General features: G+C 43.0%; 1 protein-coding gene and 1 pseudogene across 2 annotated transcripts in view; one reads left to right on the top strand and one right to left on the bottom strand.

The window, feature by feature from the left end:
• Positions 1-24,135, top strand: part of METTL24 (methyltransferase like 24) — a 96,481-nt gene that overhangs the window by 25,689 nt on the left and 46,657 nt on the right. Inside the window, exons 2-4 of one of the 2 annotated variants that reach the window (XM_032408080.1) lie at positions 8,233-8,331; positions 14,754-14,893; positions 23,506-23,734. In XM_032408080.1, coding sequence (XP_032263971.1) covers positions 8,233-8,331; positions 14,754-14,893; positions 23,506-23,734 — 468 coding nt within the window. The remainder of the gene's footprint in view (positions 1-8,232; positions 8,332-14,753; positions 14,894-23,505; positions 23,735-24,135) is intronic. The other variant, XM_032408081.1, reaches the window with a different exon arrangement.
• LOC116634590 lies at positions 1,853-2,287 on the bottom strand (annotated as a pseudogene).

Genomic DNA, 24,135 nt, shown 5'->3' on the forward strand with positions numbered 1-24,135 from the left:
TTTTTTTTTTTTTTTTTTTTTTTTTTTTTCCCTGCACTGCATTTTTTCTCTTCCTCCTCTGACATTCCAATGACTGGAAGTTAGACTTCTTGATATCGCCTCACAGTTCCTTGAGGCTCTTTTCACTTCTTCTTCTTTTTTTTTTTTTTTTCCCCAAATCATTTTTTTCTCTCTCTTGTTCAGATTGGATACTCTCTGTAGATCTATCTTCAAGTTCACAGACTGTTTCTTGTGTCCTATCCATTTTGCTGCTGAGTCCATCCGCTGAGATTTTTGTTTGGGTTATTGCATTTTTCAGTTCTAAAATGTCCTTTTGGCTCTTTATATCTCCTGTTTCTTTGCTGAGACTTTCTATTTTTCCGCTGGTTTCAGGATGTACGCTCTTACTACTTGGAGTATTTCTATAATAGTTGCTTTTAAGTTTTTGTCAAATAATTCCAGCATCTGTGTTATGCCTGCATTGACATCTGCTGATTGTCTTTCCCCCACACCAATTGGGGTGTTCCTGATTCTCCATGTGCTGAGTAGTTTGGGTTGTATCCTGGACATTTTGTATATTGTATTATGAGAGTCTGAGTCATGTTTAAATACTATAGATAAGGTTGATATATTTGTTTTCCCAGACAGTCTGGTTGGATCCAGGCCTCAAATTTCAGCCAGCCTTCTGGGGATTGTGATTTCAATATCAGTCCTGTTTTCAAAGCCTTTGCGATGTTTTTTTTTCCGATCTGTCCCACATACATGCTACCCAGTGTCCAGTCTGGGACCCTGGAAAGGTCTGTCACCTGGGTTCCCAGAGCCTTTGATATGCTAACTGGGGTCAGATCCATGCTCCTACATTTCAGGGGTGAGCCCCGGACTTCATAAACCACTTTATGGGGTTGCTTTCCTTTTCCACGATTTCCTCAGTATTACCCAGTTCTCTGTGGTTTCTGAACCTCTGGCCGGAAAGGTTGGGTTTCGTTACCTCTGCTCTGCCTGTGCTTTGCTACATACTTCTGGTAACTGTGCCTGAGTCTAAGGCCAAGGTGTGGGAGAAAGAGAGAGAAAATACCGGGGACTCACCCCATCCTCTTGGGGTCACAGCCACAGGTCGAAGAGTAAGCTTCCCTTTCCTCAGAGTTTTAGGTGCCTCTGGCCCTCTGCTTGGCTTCTACCACTGCAGTGGGATGCTGGGATGCTATAATGGCAAAAAGGAAGAAAAAAGACAGGAAAAGATGGGGGATTTTCCCCACTCTCTCTGAGCATTAGGAGACCCCTTCCCTGCTGGAGCCCGAATGAGGGGGCTTCTCCTGACGCTTGTGGTCTGTGCCAACGCCCACTTCTAGTATGTGGCCGCCTTGAGGAGGGGCCAGGAGAGAGGGCCCCAGAAGAAAAAGCAATGGTGATCTCACTGCAGGTTCTGTGGTACTTTGAATTCTGGTCTTCCTCTTCAGTCTGCCTGCTGGTATTTACTTTTCACATTCCTCAAATCACTGCTCCATACGTTCTGGCCAGGTTTTATTGCTGCATTCAGTATAAGACACAGGGTGGGGGGGTGTGCTTACCCATCTTTATCCAGAACTGAAACTGAGATTCTTTTTTTTTTTTTAAGACTTTATTTATTTATTTGACAGAGAGAGACACAGTGAGAGAGGGAACACAAGCAGGGGGAGTGGGAGAGGGAGAAGCAGGCTTCCTGTCGAGGAGGGAGCCCAAAGTGGGGCTCAATCCCAGGACCCTGGGATAATGACCTGAGCCTAAGACAGACGCTTAACAACTGAGCCACCCAGGCGCCCCCATGAGATTCTTTTTTTAAATGAAATTTTTGCATGGAGTACCTGAATTTTAAATGTCACCACAACATGTGTAACTGACCCCTGCTCTTTTCTTCTTTTTAAACCAGAACGTTAATTGTGTGACAAATCGTTGAAATCCTTAAGATGAACTGGATGCTGCCCTCTTGGGCTTAGGTGTTGTTCCTCCAGGGAATCCATGCCCAAGTCTGCGATATACAATTTTTAGCTGCCTCATTCGATTGGTCCCAGTGGTGTTTCGTTTTTTCGCCTTGGCACTCCAGTTATACTTTCTCTTGCCCTCAGCAGGGTAGCTGCATCTGCCACGGTGGACTTCTGAAGGTGGTAGGCCTTCGAGCCACAGCGGCGGCACAATGTGTGCGTCTTATTGCGACGCTTTCCAAACGATGACGTCCCCTTGGTCATCTTGTTTCCGTGGCAGACCCCAAAGAGACCCCTGCTCTTTTGGAAGCAGGACTAACCGTGAGAAAAAAGTTCAGGAGCATGCAGAGGGGAAGGTGCGTAAGCTGCCACCCCAGAGACGCGCAGAGCCCTGCACACTCACTCAGGCCAAGTCCTAAAAACCATGATTATCTAAGGGCATTACAGAAAGGTAAGGCTGATGCTCGCATGCTCTCAGCTGCGCCTGGACCCAGGTTCTTCCCTGGGCCCTGTTTTGTGCCCCCCCTCCCCCAACCCTACAACTCCCACAACCCCCTTCTCCTTCTAAAAAGGAATAAACAATTTCCTTCAATCTTTGTTTCCTGCCCACTAACAGATGCTCCTAATTAGCACACAATTGCAAAAAAAATATATTTTGCTTGTTTTGGGTTTGTTTCTCGGAGAAAGCTTAGACTTCCCCAATATCAGCACATCAACACATGCTCAGTGGGTTGTTTAGTTTGACTCAAGGACTCACAACCGTGTTCTTTTCCACGGGTACGACTGAAATGCAATCAATGGTTGGCCATCTCTCCCAACAGAAAATTGCTGGTTCTGAAACCTGTCAGGAACTTACTCAGTTGTGGGAATGTGCATTTTGGGAGTACTGAAACTTTACAAAAAGATCCCAAACACTCTACCAGCACGATAAAGAAACTGACCATTTAAATCACTCATCCTATAATTTTATCCCTAAAGACCTGTAGCATCGAAACACAGAGGAATGGACTATTAGGAGCCTTCCTTTGGCTTATTTTATATTTGTATTTTACACAAATATGTTAAAAAATGCTCATGTAACTGATGGTGGTATGGTCCTTGTCTGACAATTTCTATGGGGGCCCCATGAGGTCATTCACGTGTGTGGGGGAAACTGCCTGTGAAGAAGGAAGCTGTTATTCCAGATTTCAAGACAATGAAAGCTTTTGCACCAAGCAGAATCGATGGCTCTCTTTCCGGGTTATGGGTGGGTCTGCTTTTCTTAATAATTTTTTTTTTTTAAATGCAGCCAGTTTTGCTTGGGGCTTGTGGTCTTGAATTAAGACATTCCTGTTATGTGCATAAGTGTAGGCTGGTAGGCAAAAGAGTATTTTAAAACATTGCTTTATTTTTTGCACTATCTTCTAATAGTAAAATCTTGGAATTCAGTTTCTTTGGCTTGAAAGAATCATTTTTTTTTTTCAAGAAACAAATTTAATGCTGAAATCATAAATTATAAAAATATCTGAAAGCCTCACAGCTATGCTTGTTGTGGTCTTTTCGAGCCAGGTCCATTATCTGTGTGCACTGGCTTGGACTGACTCAGTGATCACTTTTTTTTTTTTACCCCGTGGGGTGCAGAATCTCAGATGTCTGCAAAATAGCCCCAGAACAACATGAGTTAGCAGTATATATCTTCTGCTGTCCTTAATCTTAATTTTTGGAAATTTTTTCTCTGCACTCAAAACATACTAGAGGAAGCCAGCTCACTTTTCAATGCACGTTGCCTGGAGAAAGTGCCAGAGAAAGCCTTCACAAACAAAGTGGGGGCTGCTTCTTTCCCTCAGAAGTCTGGAACCCTGCCTTCCCTGAGCTGCCTATCCGTGCTGGGGGAGGGGCTCCTTTGTATGAGTGGCCTGGTGGTTCAAGGGGCAGGACCATGGACTGCAAAGGAGTAGAGGGGCCCTCGTCCCTGCAATGGCTCAAGATGATGCTACTTCTCTGTGGCAGCTCATTGTGTGGCCTCCATTTGACATTTTAGTGCAGGTCTGCTGGGGACAGCCAGACCAGCCCCGAATGATAGTACAAGCACCCGCTTCTGCTGAAGCTGTTCCTTTACCCATCCCGAGAGGAAGCGGGGCTGGCAGACAGAACTGGGAATCCCCGTTTCCACCTCCTGGGAGTGATGGGGATAGCATCATTCTGGCCACATGCAGTTTGGAGCATATAGATAACAGTGTATGCCGGCATTTAGGGAATTATTGGGGGATAAAATCATGATAAATTTTTTTTTAAAAGAAAAACATTTTTGGTTTTGTTTTGTTTTTGGCTTGTTCTATGAAACACCAGCCACTGGTGTTTTAAGGTGCTCAGAGAATTCTGTCGGCGGGATGTTTGGAAGGACAAATATTGATGTGTGCGCTAGAGAATTAAGACAAATGATAATTGAAAGAGATGATAAAAGCTAGTGGTTTCCTTGGGGAAATAATCACGAACTGCTGTCAGACTGATTCCAATAAGAACATTACTTTATGTGAAATGTTTTTTAAACAGCTCAACCAAAGCATTAAGCTGGATTGCTGCTAGGGCATCTCTTCGCTGTATTATACCTCCACCTGAGATTCCTCAGCTGCTCATCACTGTTCCGGCTGCCATGTTGAGCTGCATCATGGTCAACACTCGGTTGGAAATGAGCAATATCAGATTGCAATAGGATCCTGTTTGCGGATCCTGAAGATAATTCTATAGTTTTACCATACTGATTCACCATGCAGATTCACTGTTACTGATCTGTGAGGTTATTTATGTGTGTTTGCTCAGGTTAAGCGGCTCCTGCTGTGTTTAGGGTATCTCTTTAAGGAAACTTTAGGGCTTCTTGCGGTGGAGACTGCTTGCCACAATTTGCATTTGTATGTTTTGGCATTTATGTTGGGGTTATACTTGGGTCCTCCATCTCTTTGTGACCCCATTTACCCTCTAGAGGTATCTGTCAGAGCCCCTACCTAACTGCATTGCATTTATTGGGTTAAAACTGTATTAAATTATCCTGTGTTAAATTGTAACCCAGAGCCTGGCACGAGGCATGAGTGTCCACTGAATGAATGAATGACACCCTGGTCAAGTCTCATTGCCTCTTTCCAAAGGAAGCGATGCAGGAGACCTTCCATTTGCCTCTCCAGATCCACTTTCCACCCTTCTCTTCCTGTTCTGCACCCCCAGAGGCTGACTAACCATAGCCTCCCTCTTCTCTGCCTTCTTTTGCCTTTGACAGTTAGTGTGGGTATATAATAGGACTGGATGTGCTAAGATTGCTTTGTTCCTTTATTGAATGCCTTCTCCATACAGTGTCCCACTCTGGGTTCCACAAATTCCTCTTCCTCCTTGTTCCTTCAGGCTGAGGGTTTGTGAGGGCTCTCTGGTGCTACCAGCCATGGGTATTGCATTATTCCTTAAGGATTTCCTTAAACCCTGCACACACGTTTATAAATAGTCTTTCTATTAAATTCTTCTCAAATTAGCCCGTGGGAAGGAGCCCACTGTATCCTGCTAGAACTCTGACTGATATTTGCCCAGGTCACCCAGATGACAAAGTTAGTTATAATCTAGATACCCTACTCTGTCTCTCTTGCATTATTTCAAGTAAACCCTCTCTTCTAGGCCAGTCTGCCTCCAAATTAGAATCAAATAGATCAGGGGTCAGCAAACTACAGCCGTGTGGGCCAAATCCAGCCTGCAACCTATTTTTGTAAATGGAATTTTATTGGAACACAGCCATGACCATGGGTTTACTCACTGTCTGTGGCTGCTAGGAGCTGTAGCAGGAGGTGAGGAATTGCAGCAGAAACCGTATGGCCTGCAAAGCCGAAAATAGTTGCTGTTTCACCCCTTATAGAAGGAGTTTACTGATCCCTGATTTCAAGGAAGACCGTCGTGTGTGAACTTTGTCACTTTTATCAAGAGGCTCCTGGGCCAGATGCTGGGGGGCACTTGTGAGTGGCCATAGGATGAGGACATGGGGAGTTTTAAACCCCAGGCCTAGACAGGTTTGGCCAAAGAGCACTGTGTTGTGGCAAGGCACTCCCTCATGTGATATGAGAAGAACGTGACCGAACAAAACTGGGAGGTATTTGTATTTAAATGTGCTTATAATGTATGATTTCATAATTGAATAATTTCCTGAAAAGAATTGCTCTCCCTAATGTTTCAGCATCTCCCTGTCAAAGTTACCAGACTGCCCTTTGTGGGAGAGTCCAGGTTTTGTTCATATCTTTGTAGACCTCTGTCTGGCACAGAGTGACTGACACTCAGTATTGTTTGACCAAATGGTAATCAGCATCTACTTCAGAGAAGGGGAAAGAAGTAGGGGGGTGGTGGTGGACGGTATTAACTGGGAAGATATATTAATGTTCTCAGGCTTTCTCTGATTAGAGTCTCTGCTCAGCCTTCACAGAACAAGAACAGCTATAAGAAGAGCCTGTGTACCCAGAAAAGGTGCCCCTCAGGGCAGACTGGCTGCACCACTTGTAGGGTTTGGTGCAAAATGAAAACGTGAGGCCCCTTGTTCCAAAATTATTAAAGAATTTCCAGATAGTATCAGCGTATCAGTAGAGCATTGAGCCCAGCACAGGCCCCTCTAAGACGACCCAGGTCACACGCCCAGGAGACTGGCAGCTGAGAAGAAGGCAGCCTGTGGGAGATCAGCGAGGATTCGTTAAGTCTAGAGAACTGCAGGGTGCTCAGCTACTACAAGGAGGGGCAGACCTGTATTGCTCAGAGTTCTGGAGGCTGGAAGTCCAGGGTCAGGGTGCCAGCAGGATTGGTTTCCAGGAAAGGCCCTCTTCCGGGTTGCTGCCTTCTCGCCATGTCCTTCCATGGGGGAAGGGGCTAGAGAGCTCTGTGGGATCTTTTATGTAACAGCACTAATAGCATTCAGGAGGGCTCTACCCTCATAACCTAAGCACCTCCCGGAGGCCCCCCTGCCTAATACCATCACATTGGTCATTAGGATTTCAACCTTTGAATATGGGGGAGGGGGGGGACACACACACACATTCAGACCATGGTAATACCTGAGTGAAGGACAATGTGTTTACATGAATGGCCCATTTATCTGTTCCCAGAAACTTCCCTTGCCTTCTTCCTCAACATAGAAGCGGTTTAAGGGCCCAGTCTAAGCACTGTGCCGGAACCCCTATGCCAAGACACCCAGAGTCTTTCCTTATGTCAGACATTCACCCTGCCAGCTGCTGGGGCTTCTCTCCACCCACCCGCTTCCCCACCCCCACACCCTGAGCCCTACTCTCCCAGTTAGAATCACAGCGAGCCTCTGGGAGGTTTCTAAGCGGTGATAACTATGGGTGGGGGACTTTGAAGTCGAGGAAGAACTTCATGACTAGTGCTTCCCTTCAACCGGAGGGATCCCACTTTTGTTTCTTCCAGACCACTGCGATCCCCTAACCCTTCATCCATCCCATCACCCTTGCTACAAAAGGGGGCCTAGCGTTCATCTCTAACTGCTCTGCTTGTGGGAGCTCCTCACATCCTCTGCTGAAAGGTGGCAGCCGCTTGGGGCACCTGGGCGGCTCATTCGGTTAAGCATCTGACTCTTGATTTCAGCTCAGGTTGTGATCTCCATGTCGTGGGTTCCAGCCCCGCATTCAGCTCCACATTGGGTGTGGAGCCTACTTAAAAAAAAAAAAAAGGTGGCAGCCCCTTGCTAGAAGGCCACCCTTGTCAGCACTGGTGGGGACAGCTTCGGGGTCCTCTCCTGCAGGTGCACAGACCCAGATGCCAGGCACGCTGAGATCTGGAACACCAAGGGGGGCCACCCCGTCTCCCTGTGCTGGGGAAGGCACCCAAGTGCCCCAAGGATTTCAGGCATTATGATGCCTCAACAACAAAACTGGCCCTTAGGGAGGGGCAGAGTTCTGAAGCTCTAGAAGCTTTGGAAACCGTAGTAGATAGGGGAGTTTTCCTTCGAATGGGGAGTGGAGCTGTGTCATACAAAGCCACAGTTGGGAGAGCCTGATGGGGTCAAGTGGAGTTTGCTCTGGATCAGAAGTCAGATGTCCGCAGGCCTTTGCAGTCTTTTGCTTATTAAGCCAGTAGCAGGAATTTCTCAGGCCCTGTTTGCTTCCCTGTCGCTGTGGTGACCTTAATGACAGCAGCCCCAGACAGGCCCCCCACTGCTGTGCTCAGACATGTTCGTCCTGCAAGCAGCTAAAGCAGAGGCGCAGCCCCGCTGATAGTCTGTGTCCCTGTCACCCCCACCGCGAGCGCCTCCACCCTTTACACATGGACCTGTTTTCTTTTGCAGGGTCCCCGGTGGCATATAGATCTGCAGCCATGGGCGGGTCCTGCTCAGTCCCTGGATGAAGAGGTCTTGAGGTTCCTGAGATACATCAGCACCCCCCAGGTTGTATTCCAGGCGCAAGTGGGTTTGGAAACCCTGCGAAAGATGCTGAGCAGCCCCCTTTAAAAAAGGGTTTGATCAGTGAGGGGGTGGGGAGGTTCTCAGGGACTCCTGGTAGGGACTTGGTAAGGACAGAGTTTCTGAGGCCTTGCTGCTTAAATTTATCCACTTACTTAGAGGCAGATAAGATGCCTCCCATTTGCTTCAGCATCTTCTGCCTTCCATGGGTATTGTCATCTTGAAATGTTTTAATGATTCATCCCGACGTGTTTTAAAGATCCACTTTAGCAAATTGCTTTGGAAAGCCATTTGAAGCAACAGATTCATGCCCGTGAGTAGGCAGTCAAGTGTGTCACAAAACAAAATCATCATTTGGAGGTTCAAGTTCCATTTTGTATTTGGAGGAATCTGCCTTTTCACTCTTCCCCCACAGATGCTTGGCAGACCGAGACCCGCTAGGCCAGAGAGCCGAGGAGATGTTGCAGGCAGTCTGAGAAGCTACCGAATCCAAAGGCACTCAGTTCTTATTGCACTGAAAATCATGATGGAGCATCGGCCTTTATTAATCACTTAACACACTGTGACAGCTCCCGCCTAGGCTGAGTCTGTGCCCCCAGCAAGGAAAGGGACTGTCCACTAAGCAGAATCTATGGCTCTTGACACGCCAATCAGGAGATTCCATCCTCAAGTAGCCTGATCCTGGGGACAGAGAGACATTAGACAAGATCAAAGCCCAAGGGAAACTTTGCCCTGAACTGAGAGGTGTTAGGAAATTAGGAACTCACACTGCCTAGAAGGTACGTAGGCCCACTGGGAAGGTGCCCTGGGGGGCTGGTGTGGCACTGGAGGTCCCAGGCTCTTTTGATGTCCCTTCAGCCCACTGGTTCTGGGCATCCCACTTCTCCTCCAACACCTTCCTGGCAGCAGAGCCCATTTTTCATCTGTGGAGAGAATATGTTTCTAGATCTTTGGAAGGCTAGTTTAGGGGTAAAAGAAAGTCCCATTTTTCATATGATGCAGTCAGACAATTGGATCTTAATATCTGTCACCTAGACATGGAAATAAAAGCTTGTTGAATTAATCATGAGTTATGTAGGATGATAAATTGATCCCTGTGCTTTACATAATTTCATCTTACTTTGCTGCTGCAAATTAATTTGGTGGACTTTGATAGACTTAATTAAAATGCTGAAATTTTAATTTTATGGTTTGGTTTTTACATGAAGGACCTCTTGACTGTGACTTTAAGAAGCCCTTAAGACACCAGAGAAAAATGCGAGGTGTTAGCTTTATGAATTTGAGAACTGTGGGCTCCACCCCCCAAAATAAATTGACCAAGTAAAAGTCTCCAAATTCCATTTTATATGTATTTCAGGTTAATGTTCTGTAACTTATAAAAGGCATATTTACTTAGAAGAAGCTCATGAGGCATGAAAGGGATATTTCAAGCCCCTCTTGGATTTTTCCCGTGAGTTATACGTTGAGAGGAGAAAAATTTCGAGGGGAAAAGAAAAGCATCCTACAATGTAGCCTGATATGACCCTGGGCAATTTATTTTGCTTCTCTGGTTCTTACTGTTCTGATCTTGAAAAGGAAGAGAGTTATTAAATTATTTCTTAGGTTTCTCCCAGTTCTGTGAGCTTATACTCTGCCGAGAGTATATAGGATCGTTATTGACTAAGTATTTTTGAGCACTTACTTCATGCCAGGAGCTGTGCCAGGCCCTGGGAATACAGTCTCTGCCTTCAAGCAGCTAAGAAACTAGTTGGGAAGGTAGATAAATGGACATATTATTCAGCTGGATGAGTGTGACAATAAAGATCTGGTTGTTGGAGCTCACTAGAAGGATTTTCATCCTCCAGAAAAACTGAGATAAAGTTCTAGATCTCACGGTGGTTTTGTAATCAGGAGTCGTTTTGCCCAGGTGAGGTCCTATGTTTTCTGTACTTCTAAGTCACTGGGAAGCCAGCGGGTGGGAGCTCATCAGAGATGACACTGATTCTTAATCAGAATCTTTTGCTAAACAGTGTTCCCTCCCCCTCTCTATGCAATGCAGAGATTTTTGGTTTTTTTGTTGTTGTTGTTTTGTTTTTTGGCTGTTTTGGGGGCTTAGCCTTCATTTAGAACTTGACAACTTGACAATGAAAGCCTACAAAATTGGAAGAATATTAGAGTCACTATTCCCTAAAATTTCCACAGTTAGCAGTAGTGAGTCATAATGGGCCAGGGAGGAAAAAAACCCTCTGAAGGTACTAAAGCAAATTCCACCCCCGTCCTCTTATGCTTCTTTTTAAAATTAAAAAAAAAAAAGATCTCCCTCAAATCTGTGTTCAAGCTTGCACAGCAAGGCCCAGCATTTGATGTGTGCATCACCGATGTATTCATTCCTCAAGTCAGCAGGCATTTGTTAAACACCTGTTCGGTGGCCGGCACAGACTAGGGCGGACAAGCCGAATCCAGTACCAACACATACTGGCAGACAGCTGGGATGCAAGAGTTGTGCGCTCCCTAACGGGGTGGGGGGGGGAACGGATGGGTGGGGGAGTTTACCCAGACCAGGGGAGCTTGGAAACAGAAGCACGGGGCAGGGGACAGTGCGGCATTAGACCTCAATGGGGTGGCACCCCTGGACTTGTACATTGTGGTGGCCCTGATGACATGAGACACTGAGGTCCTGAAGTTTTAAGGAAACCCCAGAGGATGGGATGTGTGGTAGAGTGTGCACAACATCAAGCTCAGTTTAATTAGGTATTGTTTTCTAATGTCAAAGACCAGAATTACATCTCTGAGTTCCAGAGTCGATGACACGCTCTCTGCTGCTAACAAGAAATGGTTAAATCATAAACACAGTGCTCTGTTCTAAGGGAAGGCTCCAGATCCAGCTTTTTATGGCCGCCCCCAAACCATATGCCTCTAGGAAGCAGGCCTTGCAGCACAAAATTAAGCAACAGTTTCTGTTTTAAAAAAGAAAAAATAGATTTTAAAACATTATCTGTCTCTCCATCCATCCATCTATCCATCCATCCATCCATCCATCCATCCATCCATCCATCCATCCAATCATCTACCCGTCTATCTATTTGTAAGAATAACATAAAAATCCAAGCCCTGGAGATGCAGATTTTACAACTTTATAACAATTGTATCTATTATATTTATTGCTACACACACACACACACCCCGGGATAAAAGCAACAAAAATACAACTCTTTCCTTAAATTTTGCCTTTCAAAATAACGGTATTACATAAACATACAATTGATCATTGAAGTGATTCTGCCAGAAGTCCCCAAATTTTAAGGGCTCCCTTTGTCAGATTCTACTTATGGGTTGCCAGAAATTCTGTTCCATCTTTTGGGATACCAAATGAAATGAGAATAAACTAATCCCTTTATGGGGTGCCCGGTTGGCTCAGTCGGTGGAACATGTGACTCTTGATCTTGGGGTTGTGAGTTCGAGCCCCACATTGGATGTAGAGATTAAAAAATAATAAGTAAATAAATAAATAAATAATATTTAAAAAAATAAATGAATCCCTTTAAGTTAAATAACTAAAATGCATTTCAGAAAATATTTTTTCCTGGAGTCTTCTCCTTTGTCCAGGCCTAATTTGCTAAAATTACAAGGGGAATTAGAGAGAGAGAACATAATTACTGGAATTGGGGCTTAGCTAGGAGTTACTGCCCTCAATTATTTTGCTTGCAAGACTTTCTTGAAGCCCTGGCCATAAATCTTAATGAGAAAGTTTGAAAAATCAATATTTAATTAATTTTTAGGAGCTGAATTTTACCGAGTACTCCTAGTTGTTTTCAAAAGCTAATGTCTACCAGTGAGATGGTTAATAAATGGTTAAAATGGAAAAACTCCTGTGTTATATTTTTGAGCAAGGAGAGGAAAGGGCAACATTAGCAGAGAGATTGAATGGAAAAGAATGTCTTTTCAACAGGGATATATCTGTGCAAGATGAAATCTGCAGAAGAAGAAATGCTTGAAGTGTCACCTTTAATAGACTAAAACTCTTCTCCCCAACATTGAAAGGAAGGGCAGCTGAACCTCAGTGCCCTGAACCTTGACCCTTATTATTTCTGATTCTTGGAGGCCTCTCCCTAAGTGTCATTGCCTGCGTGGCTGGCTTTTTGCTAGGGGTGGGTTTGGAGGGGTTGCTGTTTTCATTTTAAAGCTCGGGCCCAAGTGCAGCCTCCTCCCTGAATTTGCTAAGGCACAGGTGAGGCCAGGCTGGATCGTTTCATCTTTTGTGGGGCTTTACAAAAGGGTGTCTGTAAACTCACAGGACCACCTGCAGAAGAATCACCTGGAGGATGTATTAAAATGCATGTTCCCAGGCATCCGCCTCAAAGATTCCGACTTTACAGATCCAGAGTGGGCCTCAGGAATCTGTATTTTCAAGTACCTCCCGGATCCACCAGAATGTAGGTGGACCACACCTTGAGAAACATGGCGGGAGAGGCGAGACTTAAGTTTCAGTGGTGTTAGGAGAGACTTAGGAACAAGAACCTGTGAATGTCCATATCCTGTTCTGTGATTAGGGAGGTTCTTAGGGAAGAGTACACACAAAGAAACGGGAATCATCATACAATTGTAATAAAAATACTCTAGGAAGCTGCCCTAGAGCAAATGGGACAGGCTTAGGAGGTCCAGCTATGCTTTAGGGGCCTACAGAACTGCCTAACTGACCACCTGCAGGGGGGCAGAGCGTGGGGCAGAGCGACAATGAAGGTGCCGACGTTTAAGGCACAGTAACCCGCCCACTAGTAAGACGGGCCCAGTGAACACATTGAACATTGATTGATTAGATTAGCAGTTTTTCCTCCCTTGGTAGGTGAGTGGGGCCTAGGAAGTGGGCAGACAGAGGCATAATTTCCACATATCTGTGGGAGAATAGTAAGAAATGAATTATACAAATTAACATGTTGATGCACCCACTTAATAAATGTATTCTGTAATAGTTGCTTGAGAGAAGATTCGATTCCATTTTCTATTTTTCCCTTTAAACAGTGATAAGACATCAGTTGAGGGAGAAGAATACATATATAGGGTTTCGTATTTTAAGCTTCCCTCTAAATTGTCCAAATCCTAGCAATGGACTCTCTCCTTTATCTCTGATAAATAGTGCTGGATGATTTTTCCAGGCCAGCAGCCCTAGATTACGGCAAGAGTAAGGGAGATGCCATATCCATTGAATAAGCTACATATATATAGGCTTTTCAGATTAGAATTTTGGAAGCTCCATTGAATAAAAGAATTGGGCAAACTTAGAGTATCTTCAGAAGAAGAAAATAATTTGCTGTTATGTTTTCCAATGAATCAGAGAAATGAACCTGAGAACATCCTTTGCACATGGAGTGCTCTGTTGTTCATGATGTGACAGCCAGAGCTGCTGCATGATTCGTGGAGCATCATGATGATGATGGGCGTTTTGAGGGATTAGGGGGAAAACTGATGCTCAGTAATGTAATACTGGCCACGGAAGAATACCTTGGTCACAGAACCTGCTCTCTTTGGTTCCAGCAGCCTCAGTCATGCACACTGTGCCAGCCTTAAACACAAGTCAGAATTCCTTATACAGGGTCTTTGCTTAATGTGCATTTGAAATCAGAGACTTGCTTCTGCTTGATTTAGATACATGTTCCTTTGGTTTCCTTATCTAATTTTGATGGATGAGTTAAAAGAAGCGCTTTGGTTAGCTCAGGAAGAGCTTCCTTCCTGCGTGGGGCTCTTGCTCTTCTCCCCTAGGAGGAAGCTCATTAGTACACTGTTTCACAAAGAATATGGTTTGGGGAGCAGGAATGATGAATTAATTTCACTTGACCCTTGATCAGCTGTTTACCTGGGATAACGCATGCTACCTTTCTGGACCACGGTGGTCCCAGCTTATCTGCCTGAGATAAGGAATTGATAATCTGTATCCTTCTGAGACCCGTGCCCACAATCATATCTCACAACTTCCTGTAGGAACACTGTGAGTTATAGACCTGGTGTTTTGCCAGCACTGTTCTCCATGTCTGGAATGCCCTTCTTGATCTCAGCTTCTTGGTCAACTTCTGTTCATCCTCCAAGGCTAACACACCTCTGCAAAGCCTTTCTGGATCCCTCCTCTCTGCCACCTTTGCTCCTGACTTGTTCTCCCTTGCATACTCTGTGCTATATACCTATAGTAGCTCTTAACTTCCCTTCAAACCTACCTGCAGTCTCCACAAGTTTCCTTCTAAATCCAGTATTTGGAGTTCCTCTGAACATTTGACAGCAGTCTTGTGTTTCCCTGGGGAAAGGAGTAGTTAGTTAGCAGTAGAAAAGGATGTAACTCTCCTGTTACGGCTTTCAGGGACTGGGGAAGCAGTTACTCCCTACCTGCCATTTATCAACCAACGCTTTAAATTATTCATATTGATTTCTAATCCTTACAGATTGCATGCAATCACCTGAGCACAGACAGCCTCACTACTGACTCCGGCCCTGCAAAGAAGCCTTGGTCAGTCTGTCTTGATGACAGGTTTGGCTTAGCTCATCAAATCCGCAGCAAGCAATGCCGCCTCTACTCTTTAGGGTAAGTGCATTTTATAGCAGAACACAAAACACTCCTGCAAGTGGCCAAGGCTTTTTCAGCAACACAAAGTTATGACCGGTCGCGGTGTATAACAGGTGCTATACTTTGCCTCCTGCCATCGTTTCAGACCCCTCTGGCTGATAGGTAACTGGGCACTGCACTTGCAGATCACTGGAAGTGACCGGGGCCATTTTCTCTCCCATTGGGCTAGTGGCAAGTTGGCAACTTCAATTTTCAGCATGATGATGAGCCTCTTGGTGAAGCCAATGATTTCCAGCTGGAATTATAGCATCCTTGTTACAAAGAGAGAGAGATTAAGAATTAAGAGAAAGAAGAACAGCAAGCATATTAGAAATGCTATACACGCTTACGATGAATGACCCAAGATAAATGGCCACTGTTGGATTTTTATGTTTTGGGCCAATGGTAAATCTGTGTGTACTTTACATTAAAAAGAAAGAAAAGGGAATTCTTGTGAAAACAGTGTGATTTTGTCAAAACTGTGGGAAATATTAATATTCAGTTATTCAGGCTGAAAATGACCTAAATATACAAATGGATTTAGAGAGCCTTCTATAAAAGGGCAAATATAAAGTAATGAGACTATTTCACCAATTACAGTAGTACTCACATCCAGACCTGAACTTACAAATATGTGTCTCAAAAAAAGGCAGAGAAGAGTTATTTTTATTGGGAATACCCTATTCCACAGACTCTTTGTGGAAGCTGTGTGATGAGGTTCTTAGGCAAGACCCTTGAAGTCCATTACAAAAGTACTGGGGACCCTAACAGGTGTCTTATGCTTGTTTCTCACTGATAGGTTTCAGCACTTCTGTGATTTATATTCACGTATATGAGTAACAACTCATGAATCCTAGATGATAAAGGGGGGGGGTGGGCAGATATTTGGGTACGTGCCCAGAGGATCACCATCGTTGTCAAACTTTACCAAACAAGAATTCTTAGTTACAGTCATTGTGAACTTTTTGTAAAAACGAAAGAGTTCCAATAAGAGTTTCAGGATAATGGAACCATTCTTCTGTAGGTTCACTGAAGAGTTGGTATCAACAGGGGAGCTTGGTGCACACAGTAGGCACTCAATATATGCTTGCTACATAAATGATTGCTTCAGCTAAGGAGACTAGGGAGAGACGCTGGTTATGCTGTGATTTAAACCAGGAGGCTGAGGCTTAGGAAATTAGTTGCTCAGCCACTTGATTAGAACAGAGGGGAGCCCACCAGCTATGCTTCAAGCTTACAGAGAGAATGGGAAGTTTTGACAGTAGCCTTTATTTTCTATCATATTAAAAATGTATGAAAGTAGGTCATAAAAGTAATTGCATAGTACCACATGCAAATTGGAGATCTCAGCTTGGTCCTGTTTTCTTGCTCTGAACTGCCTTTATATTTTACTTATTATTTTACATCCTGGAATAATTTCATTTATTTTATTTTTTTTTTTTTTTAAGATTGTATTTATTTGCGAGAGAGAGAATGAGAGACAGAGAGCATGAGAGGGAGGAGGGTCAGAGGGAGAAGCAGACTCCCCGCCGAGCAGGGAGCCCGATGTGGGACTCGATCCCGGGACTCCAGGATCATGACCCGAGCCGAAGGCAGTCGCCTAACCAACTGAGCCACCCAGGCGCCCAGGGAATAATTTCATTTAAAGCATATCCCTGAGTAAAATGAAACTGGGAAAGCTGTTGGCGGGGCGGGGCGGGAATCTTTAAAATTCCTTTTTGCTTTCCTTAAACTTCAGAGCCATTAGATAAGATAGTTCTGCTCTAAGATTTCAGATTACTTCATGTAAAAAGGTAGTTTCTTACTTTCATTGAAATGTTCACTATTCAAACACAACTTTATAAAGAGCAGATAAGAACAGTTGAATTCGGCTGGGAACAGACGTGACTAGATTATAAGGGCCAACATTTGATTCAAAACCAAAAAAATGCTTAATTGAAAACTGGAAACTAAAAAAAATATTTCAGATGGGTAAAAAAAGGATGCTTTGGATTGTGGATGTACAAGGAGGTTGCCCTGTGACTCAGAACTGAGAGTCAGGAGAAGCCTACCCCCTTCTCAGGTGAATTCCTTGCCTGGAGGCAGGAAAATAGCCAGCTGACAACATTCCAGTTGATGCTGAGGGAAGAAAGAGACCCAGGCCAGAAGCGGTGGTCCTGAAATGAGGCACAAGAACGGGGGATGTGGGCCCCGGATTCTCAGTGTTCGGGAGTATTGGGGTAGTTGCGAGATGGCAGGGAGGGCAGGTGGCAGGTGGGTCATGGGGCCCCTACACCAGGCCAGTATGTGCTCTCAGCCCCAGGACTCTGGTAGTAGCAAGACCAGGTCACTGCTGTGCTCAGTTCATTCCCAGGCAGACTGAGGATGACGGATAAAGCCGCGGCTCAGGGTAATCTTCCTAGAGAGGAGGAGAGATCTGAGGACAGAGGAACAGAAGACAAAGGCTGCATGTCTTTCCTCCATCCCAAGAACTAAAGCAGGAATCACCTCCACCTTATCTCGGAGTTTGGAATGTCTTTCCTAGGAGTCAAAGCTTTTTATTCTGCAGTTAATGTAAAAGCATTTATTCCGGGAGAGTGCACTCTGTGTGAAGTTCAGTTGAAAATTAAAATCAGATCCTTTTCAACTTTGAAATGGGGGTAGAATAGACCAATTAAGATAGGGGAAGGTGCTGGGCGCCTGGGTGGCTCAGTTGGTTAAGCGACTGCCTTCAGCTCAGGTCATGATCCTGGAGTCCCGGGATCGAGTCCCGCGTCGGGCTCCCTGCTCGGCGGGGAGTCTGCTTCTCCCTCTGTCCCTCCCCCCTCTCATGCTCTCTCTATCTCATTCTCTCTCTCAAATAAATAAATAAAATCTTTAAAAAAAAAAAAAAGATAGGGAAAGTGCTGTACAGGAAGGTTATGTTACAGGGAGGGGGAAGAGAAGAGAAAGGAGGGGCTGTGGGTTTAGATGATCATGTCATCTGCCTGACCTCTTCAGCTGGGGCCCGCCCTGTAAGTCTTCTTCTGTGTGAGGTGGAGGGGGAGCAGGTGAAGGGTGAGGATTGGGGGGGAGGAGGGTGGTAGCTAAAGTGAGTGGGGAAAAATCACCTATTTTATCCTGCCTTTCAAAGTTTGTTATCTCAGGGGTAGGCGCGAGAGTGGAAGAGGGAACTTGAGAAGGGATTATGCATAGGTAAATCTTTTTCATCTCTTTTTTAGTTCTCCGGTAGCTGGCACCATTTTGTTTCAAGGCATAAATTCTCAGCATGAGACAGAAGAACGTTTGATAGATGACACATGGTTAGGCAACAACCAGTATCTTAAGCAGAAAAGCTGGGACTTCTGGGTGCCATGAGCATTTCAAGAGGAATGAACAAGCTCCAGAGCCAAACATTTTCAACTTGTAATAGTTTAATTCACATAGCCGGAGCTCGTAGTATATATGAATGAGGAATCAGAAAATCATGGACCCAAAGATCCTTTTTAGATAATTTTTTTCCTAATCACCACCCCACCCCGTGAAATTTTAAAGCCATAGATAAACTGTCTGTTTATGTAATGTATGTATCTGTGCTTTCTATGTAAAAAGAGGAAGTTTTCTTGGCTACCAAGAATGGATTTTTGCCCCCTTAGGGGTGATATCTTCCCTGTTGAGAATATATGTTTTAGATGAAATCTTGGCATTTCACACAATGTTATTTAACAAAAACTAACAATTATAACATATTTTTACCCACAATTCAGTGTCATTTGTGCTTTGAAAAAGCTATTTCTCCCCCTCTAGTTGTTGCCAGTTTACAGATCTAATCATAATCACCTCAATAATCAGATAATAGATAATCTAATTATCTATTAGATCTCATAATAGATGAGATTTGGCCATTTGGCCAGATTCTCTGGGTCCTGCAGCATTGAAGAATGGGTTACTGAAATTCCTGGGGACACAGTTGTCTTACTTCTTCCCACCCTTATGCCTTTGGTGGTCACAGTAGGGACCTTCCCTATATCTGCTTTTATTTTTTTTAAACAGTTTTGTTTAGTCATAATTCACATACCATACAATTCACTCATTTAAAACATACAGTTCAATGGTTTTTGGTTGCTACAGTCAAATTTAGAACCTTTTCATCACCCCAAAGAGGAAGCCATATACCCAGTAACGGTCATTCCCATTTTCTCTCCAATACCTTTCCTGCTTTTCACCCCTCATCCTAGGCAACCACTAATCTACTCTCTGTCCATAGATTTGCCTATTCTGGACATTTCATATAAATGGAAGCATGCAACACATGGCCTTTTGTGACTGGCTTTTTTCACTTAGCATAAAGGTTCATCCATGATGTAACATGTATCATTACTTCATTCCTTTTTATGGCCGAATAATATTCCATTATATGGATATACCACATTTTATTTATTCACTCATCAGTTGATGGACATTTGGGTTGCTTCCACTTTTGGGCTATTGTGAATAATGTTGCAGTGAACATTCATTGTGCGGACATATGTTTTCACTTCTCTTGGGGATATTTTTCCTTTTTCCTTTGGTAACAGAGCTTGTGAGTTTTGCAGGGCACCTGGCACCTTGCTGAAGACTGCATACCCTAGCCTTCCTTGAAGCTGCAAGTGGCCATATGACTAGCTTTGAGCAATGAGATATGAGTGAATGTGATGTGTTCAACTTCTAAGCCATGCCCTAGGAAGAAAGGATGGGACCTTCATTCTCCTTGTACTTTTCCTGCTGGCTGGAATGCAGATGTGGTGGCAGGGAATGGAACAATTGTCTTAGATCATGAGATAGAAGCCTTATGATCTACATTTCTTGCTTCATGGAATAAACATTAAGTAGAACGTCCCTATAAAGAGAATTTTCTTTTTTTTTTTTAAGATTTTATTTATTTATTTGACAGAGAGAGAGAGCACAAGTAGGCAGAGCAGCAGGCAGAGGGAGAGGGAGAAGCAGGTTCTCCGCTGCGCAGAGAGCCCAATGCGGGGCTCGATCCCAGGACCCTGGGACCATAACTTGAGCTGAAGGCAGACACTTAACCAACTGAGCCACCCAGGCGCCCCTAAAGGAGAATTTTCTATGGTTAATTCTCTTTCCAGTTAAATAAGAGCAGAAAATGATTTTCTTACAGACTGAATACATTTTTTTTTTGCTGTAAGTAATAGTTTTGTTTTGGTTATTTCATTATTTTACTATAGTTATTTGTTCAGAAATCTCTCTCATTACGACCGGTGAGCTTCAGATCAAGGGTTATATTTAATTTATCTATTTGTCTCTGCTGTCTAGTATAGTGCCTTAAACATATTAAAGTGCTTTTTAAAAAAATATTATTTATTTGAGAGAGAGAGTGAGCAAGAGAGAGAGCACGAGCTGGAGACGGACAGAGGGAGAGGCAGAGGGAGAAGCAGACTCCCCACTGAGCAGGGGGCCTGACATGGGGCTCGATCCCAGGACCCTGGATCATGACCTGAGCCGAAGGCAGACGCTTAACTGACTGAGCCACCCAGGTGCCCCCTAAAGTGCTTTATAAATATTTGTTTATATACACAAATAAGACAGTGAAACATAGCCTGCCCTGTTGCCATGTTGGATACTGTACTACGTATTCTGGGAATTCCAGATCCTACCTAATTTTCTAGTTTTCTCTCACTTGGAGCAGCATTTTGTAGATTTGTCTGTCAGCACTCATCTCATTGCTCAGCACTTGGGATTCAGAAATAAGCAGAATATTACACTGTGTGTTAACTAATTTGAATTTAAATAAAAATTTGAAGAAGTACCATTTGAAGAAATGAAAGTAAGAATTATAGACATTGATTCAATGAATGCTGTTTATTACTTTCCAATTTAGTACACTTATGTATTAAGTGTTTCTTATTTAGTAACATAAATTACCCCAAAATGACAAATTTCAATATTTTGATGTTATTTAGTGTATCATACAAAATAGTTCCTCGCTGTTTGATGATGAACTTAAATATATATGTGTGTGCTTATGATATCTCTAATAGAGAACACTTGTACATGTGTAGAGAATTTCTGGAAGGATACACAAAAAATTGCTAACTGTGATTATCTCTGGAAATTAGTGGCCAAAATTTCTAGAGCTAGAAAACTTTTACTTTTCATTTTATCTATTTCTTTGAACTCTTTCTGTGAGTATTGCTATTTTTTATTATAAAAAATTAGTTTAAATTAAAAACATATCAATATATAATAAAGTGTCTTACTAAAAAATTTAGTTACAAAAGTCTATGTGTTTAATTTAATCCTTAAATTTTTTTGAAGTCTTGATAGAGTAGAGAATGTTTCCTTGAAAACAATATTGAGAAAATTCACAGAAAGAAATTATTCAAATTTCTCTACTCTAGAAAGTTTATATACAAATTATATTTAATGAGTACTTTTTTTGACATAATATTCTCTTAGTAAAGCTACAAAACTGCCACTTTTCATGAGATGACCCATAATAACACTGGTTTGCTCATCTAAATTTCAACATATTCAATTAAGTGAAAAATCACTTGGGGCAGGTGAATTTGGCAACATTCTGATATATACAGAAAGAAATCTGTCTACTAAAAAAATGTTTCATCATTTTTATTCAATTCTTGGATTTATAGTTCATGGCAGGTTTATAAGTTAGCTGTTGCTGTGTAACAAATCACTCTAAAATTCAGTAGCTTAAAACCATTATTTATTCTTGCTTATATGTCTGCACATCAGCTGTGCTTCAGTTGATTGAGTCTGGGCTCAGTGGGGAGGCTTCAACGTGAGGTGGCTAAGGGCAGTTCTGTTTTTCATAGAAGGCTGGAGGTTCGGCTGGGGTACCTCTGCCTCTCATATCTCTTATTTTCCTGAGACAGCAAGCTACCCAGGGTAAGTTTTCATCATGAGGATGATACGAGAGAGTGGACAGAAGTACTTAAAGTCTAGTCTCAGAACTGGCATACTGTCACTTCCTTCCAAAAAGCAAATTACATAATCAAGCCAAAAAATCAAGAGGCAGGAAAGGACACTGCCCATGATGAGCATAGCATGGCAGTAGTATGAAGGAGTGAAGAATTAGAGCCAGCAAGTCAATCTGCCACACCAGATTAGATCATGGAAAAATTGGGGGGAAACTAGGATAGAGATTACAATGGTCTGAGCTGTGTGGGTTCAATAAGAGGTTAAAAATAGGAAACAGGAGAAACCTGAGTGGCTCGGTTGGTTAAGCATCTGCCTTTGGCTCAGGTCATGATCCCAGAGTCCTGGGATCGAGTCCCTCATCGGGTTCCTTGCTCAGCTGGGAGCCTGCTTCTCCCTCTGCCTGCCGCTCCCCCTGCTTGTGCTCTCTCTCTCTCTGACAAATAAATAAATAAAATCTTTAAAAATATATAAAAATAGGAAACAGGATCTGTCGGGTAAAAGGAATGGTAGCATTTGTGAGAGGAGTGCTAAATCTTCTAGCCAAAAGGGTAGAGAGAATTACAGCTGAGGGACAGCAGAGGGTTAACATGCCATGGGTCCAGCGAGGGAAAAAGCAGTGGAGTACAAGTGAAGGGAAAGAACAAGGCAAATAAGAGTATAGTAAGAATGTCTAGGTGGAGGATTTCTGTACTGAAGACTTATTTTAGTCAACTAAAAGCAGGTCAATAATTGTTAGCCAATGAGCTTGTATATTTCCAAATTATGAAATATCTGAGACAGTAAAGTCTAAAAGAATGAAACATTTCTGCACTGGGTTCAGGTTTGGTCAATGTATTATAGATACTCTGAGATTTTGGTATCTTAAATCACATCTAATTATAGTATTTCGGGCAAAGAAGCCATAATCACCATTTAAAAAAATAATCCTCTTTCATTTAACTTCATGTTTTTCATCCAAACTGGTGCTTTAATCAAAGCGATGAATATAACTCCACCTAATATGTCTGAGTAATATGACGGAGTAAATTAAAAATGTGTGAAGTATATGAATGTTCCACATGATGTGTTACATACTGGGTACTTAAGAACAACTAATTCATAATTTTTTCCTCCTGTTGATGTGAATTTAGATGAGGTATCTCTTCTATTTCTTGAGTAGAACCACACACAGTTGCCTTTTCTTTAGCTGTACTATTTTAAATTACATTCCATTTCTAAGGAAACGGCTATTGTCTTTAAGTCAGACCTCATGCATCGTGGCCATTAGAATGGAGACAAATTACCTCATTAGTAGACTGCCCCTCTCCCTAAGGGAACTGATCCCGACGCTTATATTTTCGACGTATTCTGAGAAAACCTCTTAAGATCACTGGACAGTCTTGTTTCGTTGCTGCTATGGTTTAAGTCTTTGTAAAAAATTAATTTGGTATGCCTGTACATGTTTGAACATGTGATTCTCTGGTCTGCACTTAGCAGATGATTTCTCTGCTTGCTTTTTACCCAGAAGCTTTTAGCTCTAATGCTTTTTGTGAAAGAAGAAGGTTTATTGAATGTGTGCAGTTAGCTGTGTGTTAAAACAGGAGAAAGCTTGATAAGAATAAGAAAATTGGCCTTAGAATCATTTTGTCAATCCAACACTTTTGCTTCATTATAGTTTTCTTGTTATTGATTTCCATCCTTTTTCTTTATAGGCTAGGGAGTGATGATACCCAATTTGAGGTTAGCATGGCCAACAATGGATGTGAGGTACATCGTTTTGATCCTAGTGTGAAGTCGGCTCATATTCTGGAGAGTCAGCGCCTCTGGTATCACCGCTTGTCTATCGACTGGCGGGACCCGCATCCAGCTGTGGCTGCCCAAAAGCCGCATAGCAACACCAGAAAACTAGGCACCATTTTGAATGAATTTGGGCATCACAAGGTGAGAGTTTTCATTTGATTTCATAATGAAATAAAGTGAACAAACTCATCAACTTAAAAAAATATGCAAACCGAGAATTGGATAGTTGAGGATCCAGTTTCAACCTTACTGATGATAACCCATCATTATTTATAGAGTCAGCTCTGTAGACATAAAGTTTTGGCAGGAATCAAGATCTTTAAGTTGATTTGTAGATTGCAGTTGCTGTTGAGTAGTGCTAGGGTTTTGGCCAAGACTGGGCAAGGAAGTAAGAAACCTACTTCTGGCATGGGCTCAAGAGTCCCATTTTCGTTTGGCAATTGATTTTAAATGTTCAGACAGAGTGAACTACTTATGTCAGTCTCAAATACAAAGTAATCGGGGCCAGGTTTTTGTTTGATAAGAGATTGCCCATGAATTGT

This window comes from Phoca vitulina, unplaced genomic scaffold (assembly GCF_004348235.1).
Source record: "Phoca vitulina isolate PV1807 unplaced genomic scaffold, GSC_HSeal_1.0 scaffold9, whole genome shotgun sequence".
In the NCBI taxonomy this organism is placed as follows: Eukaryota; Metazoa; Chordata; class Mammalia; order Carnivora; family Phocidae; genus Phoca; species Phoca vitulina.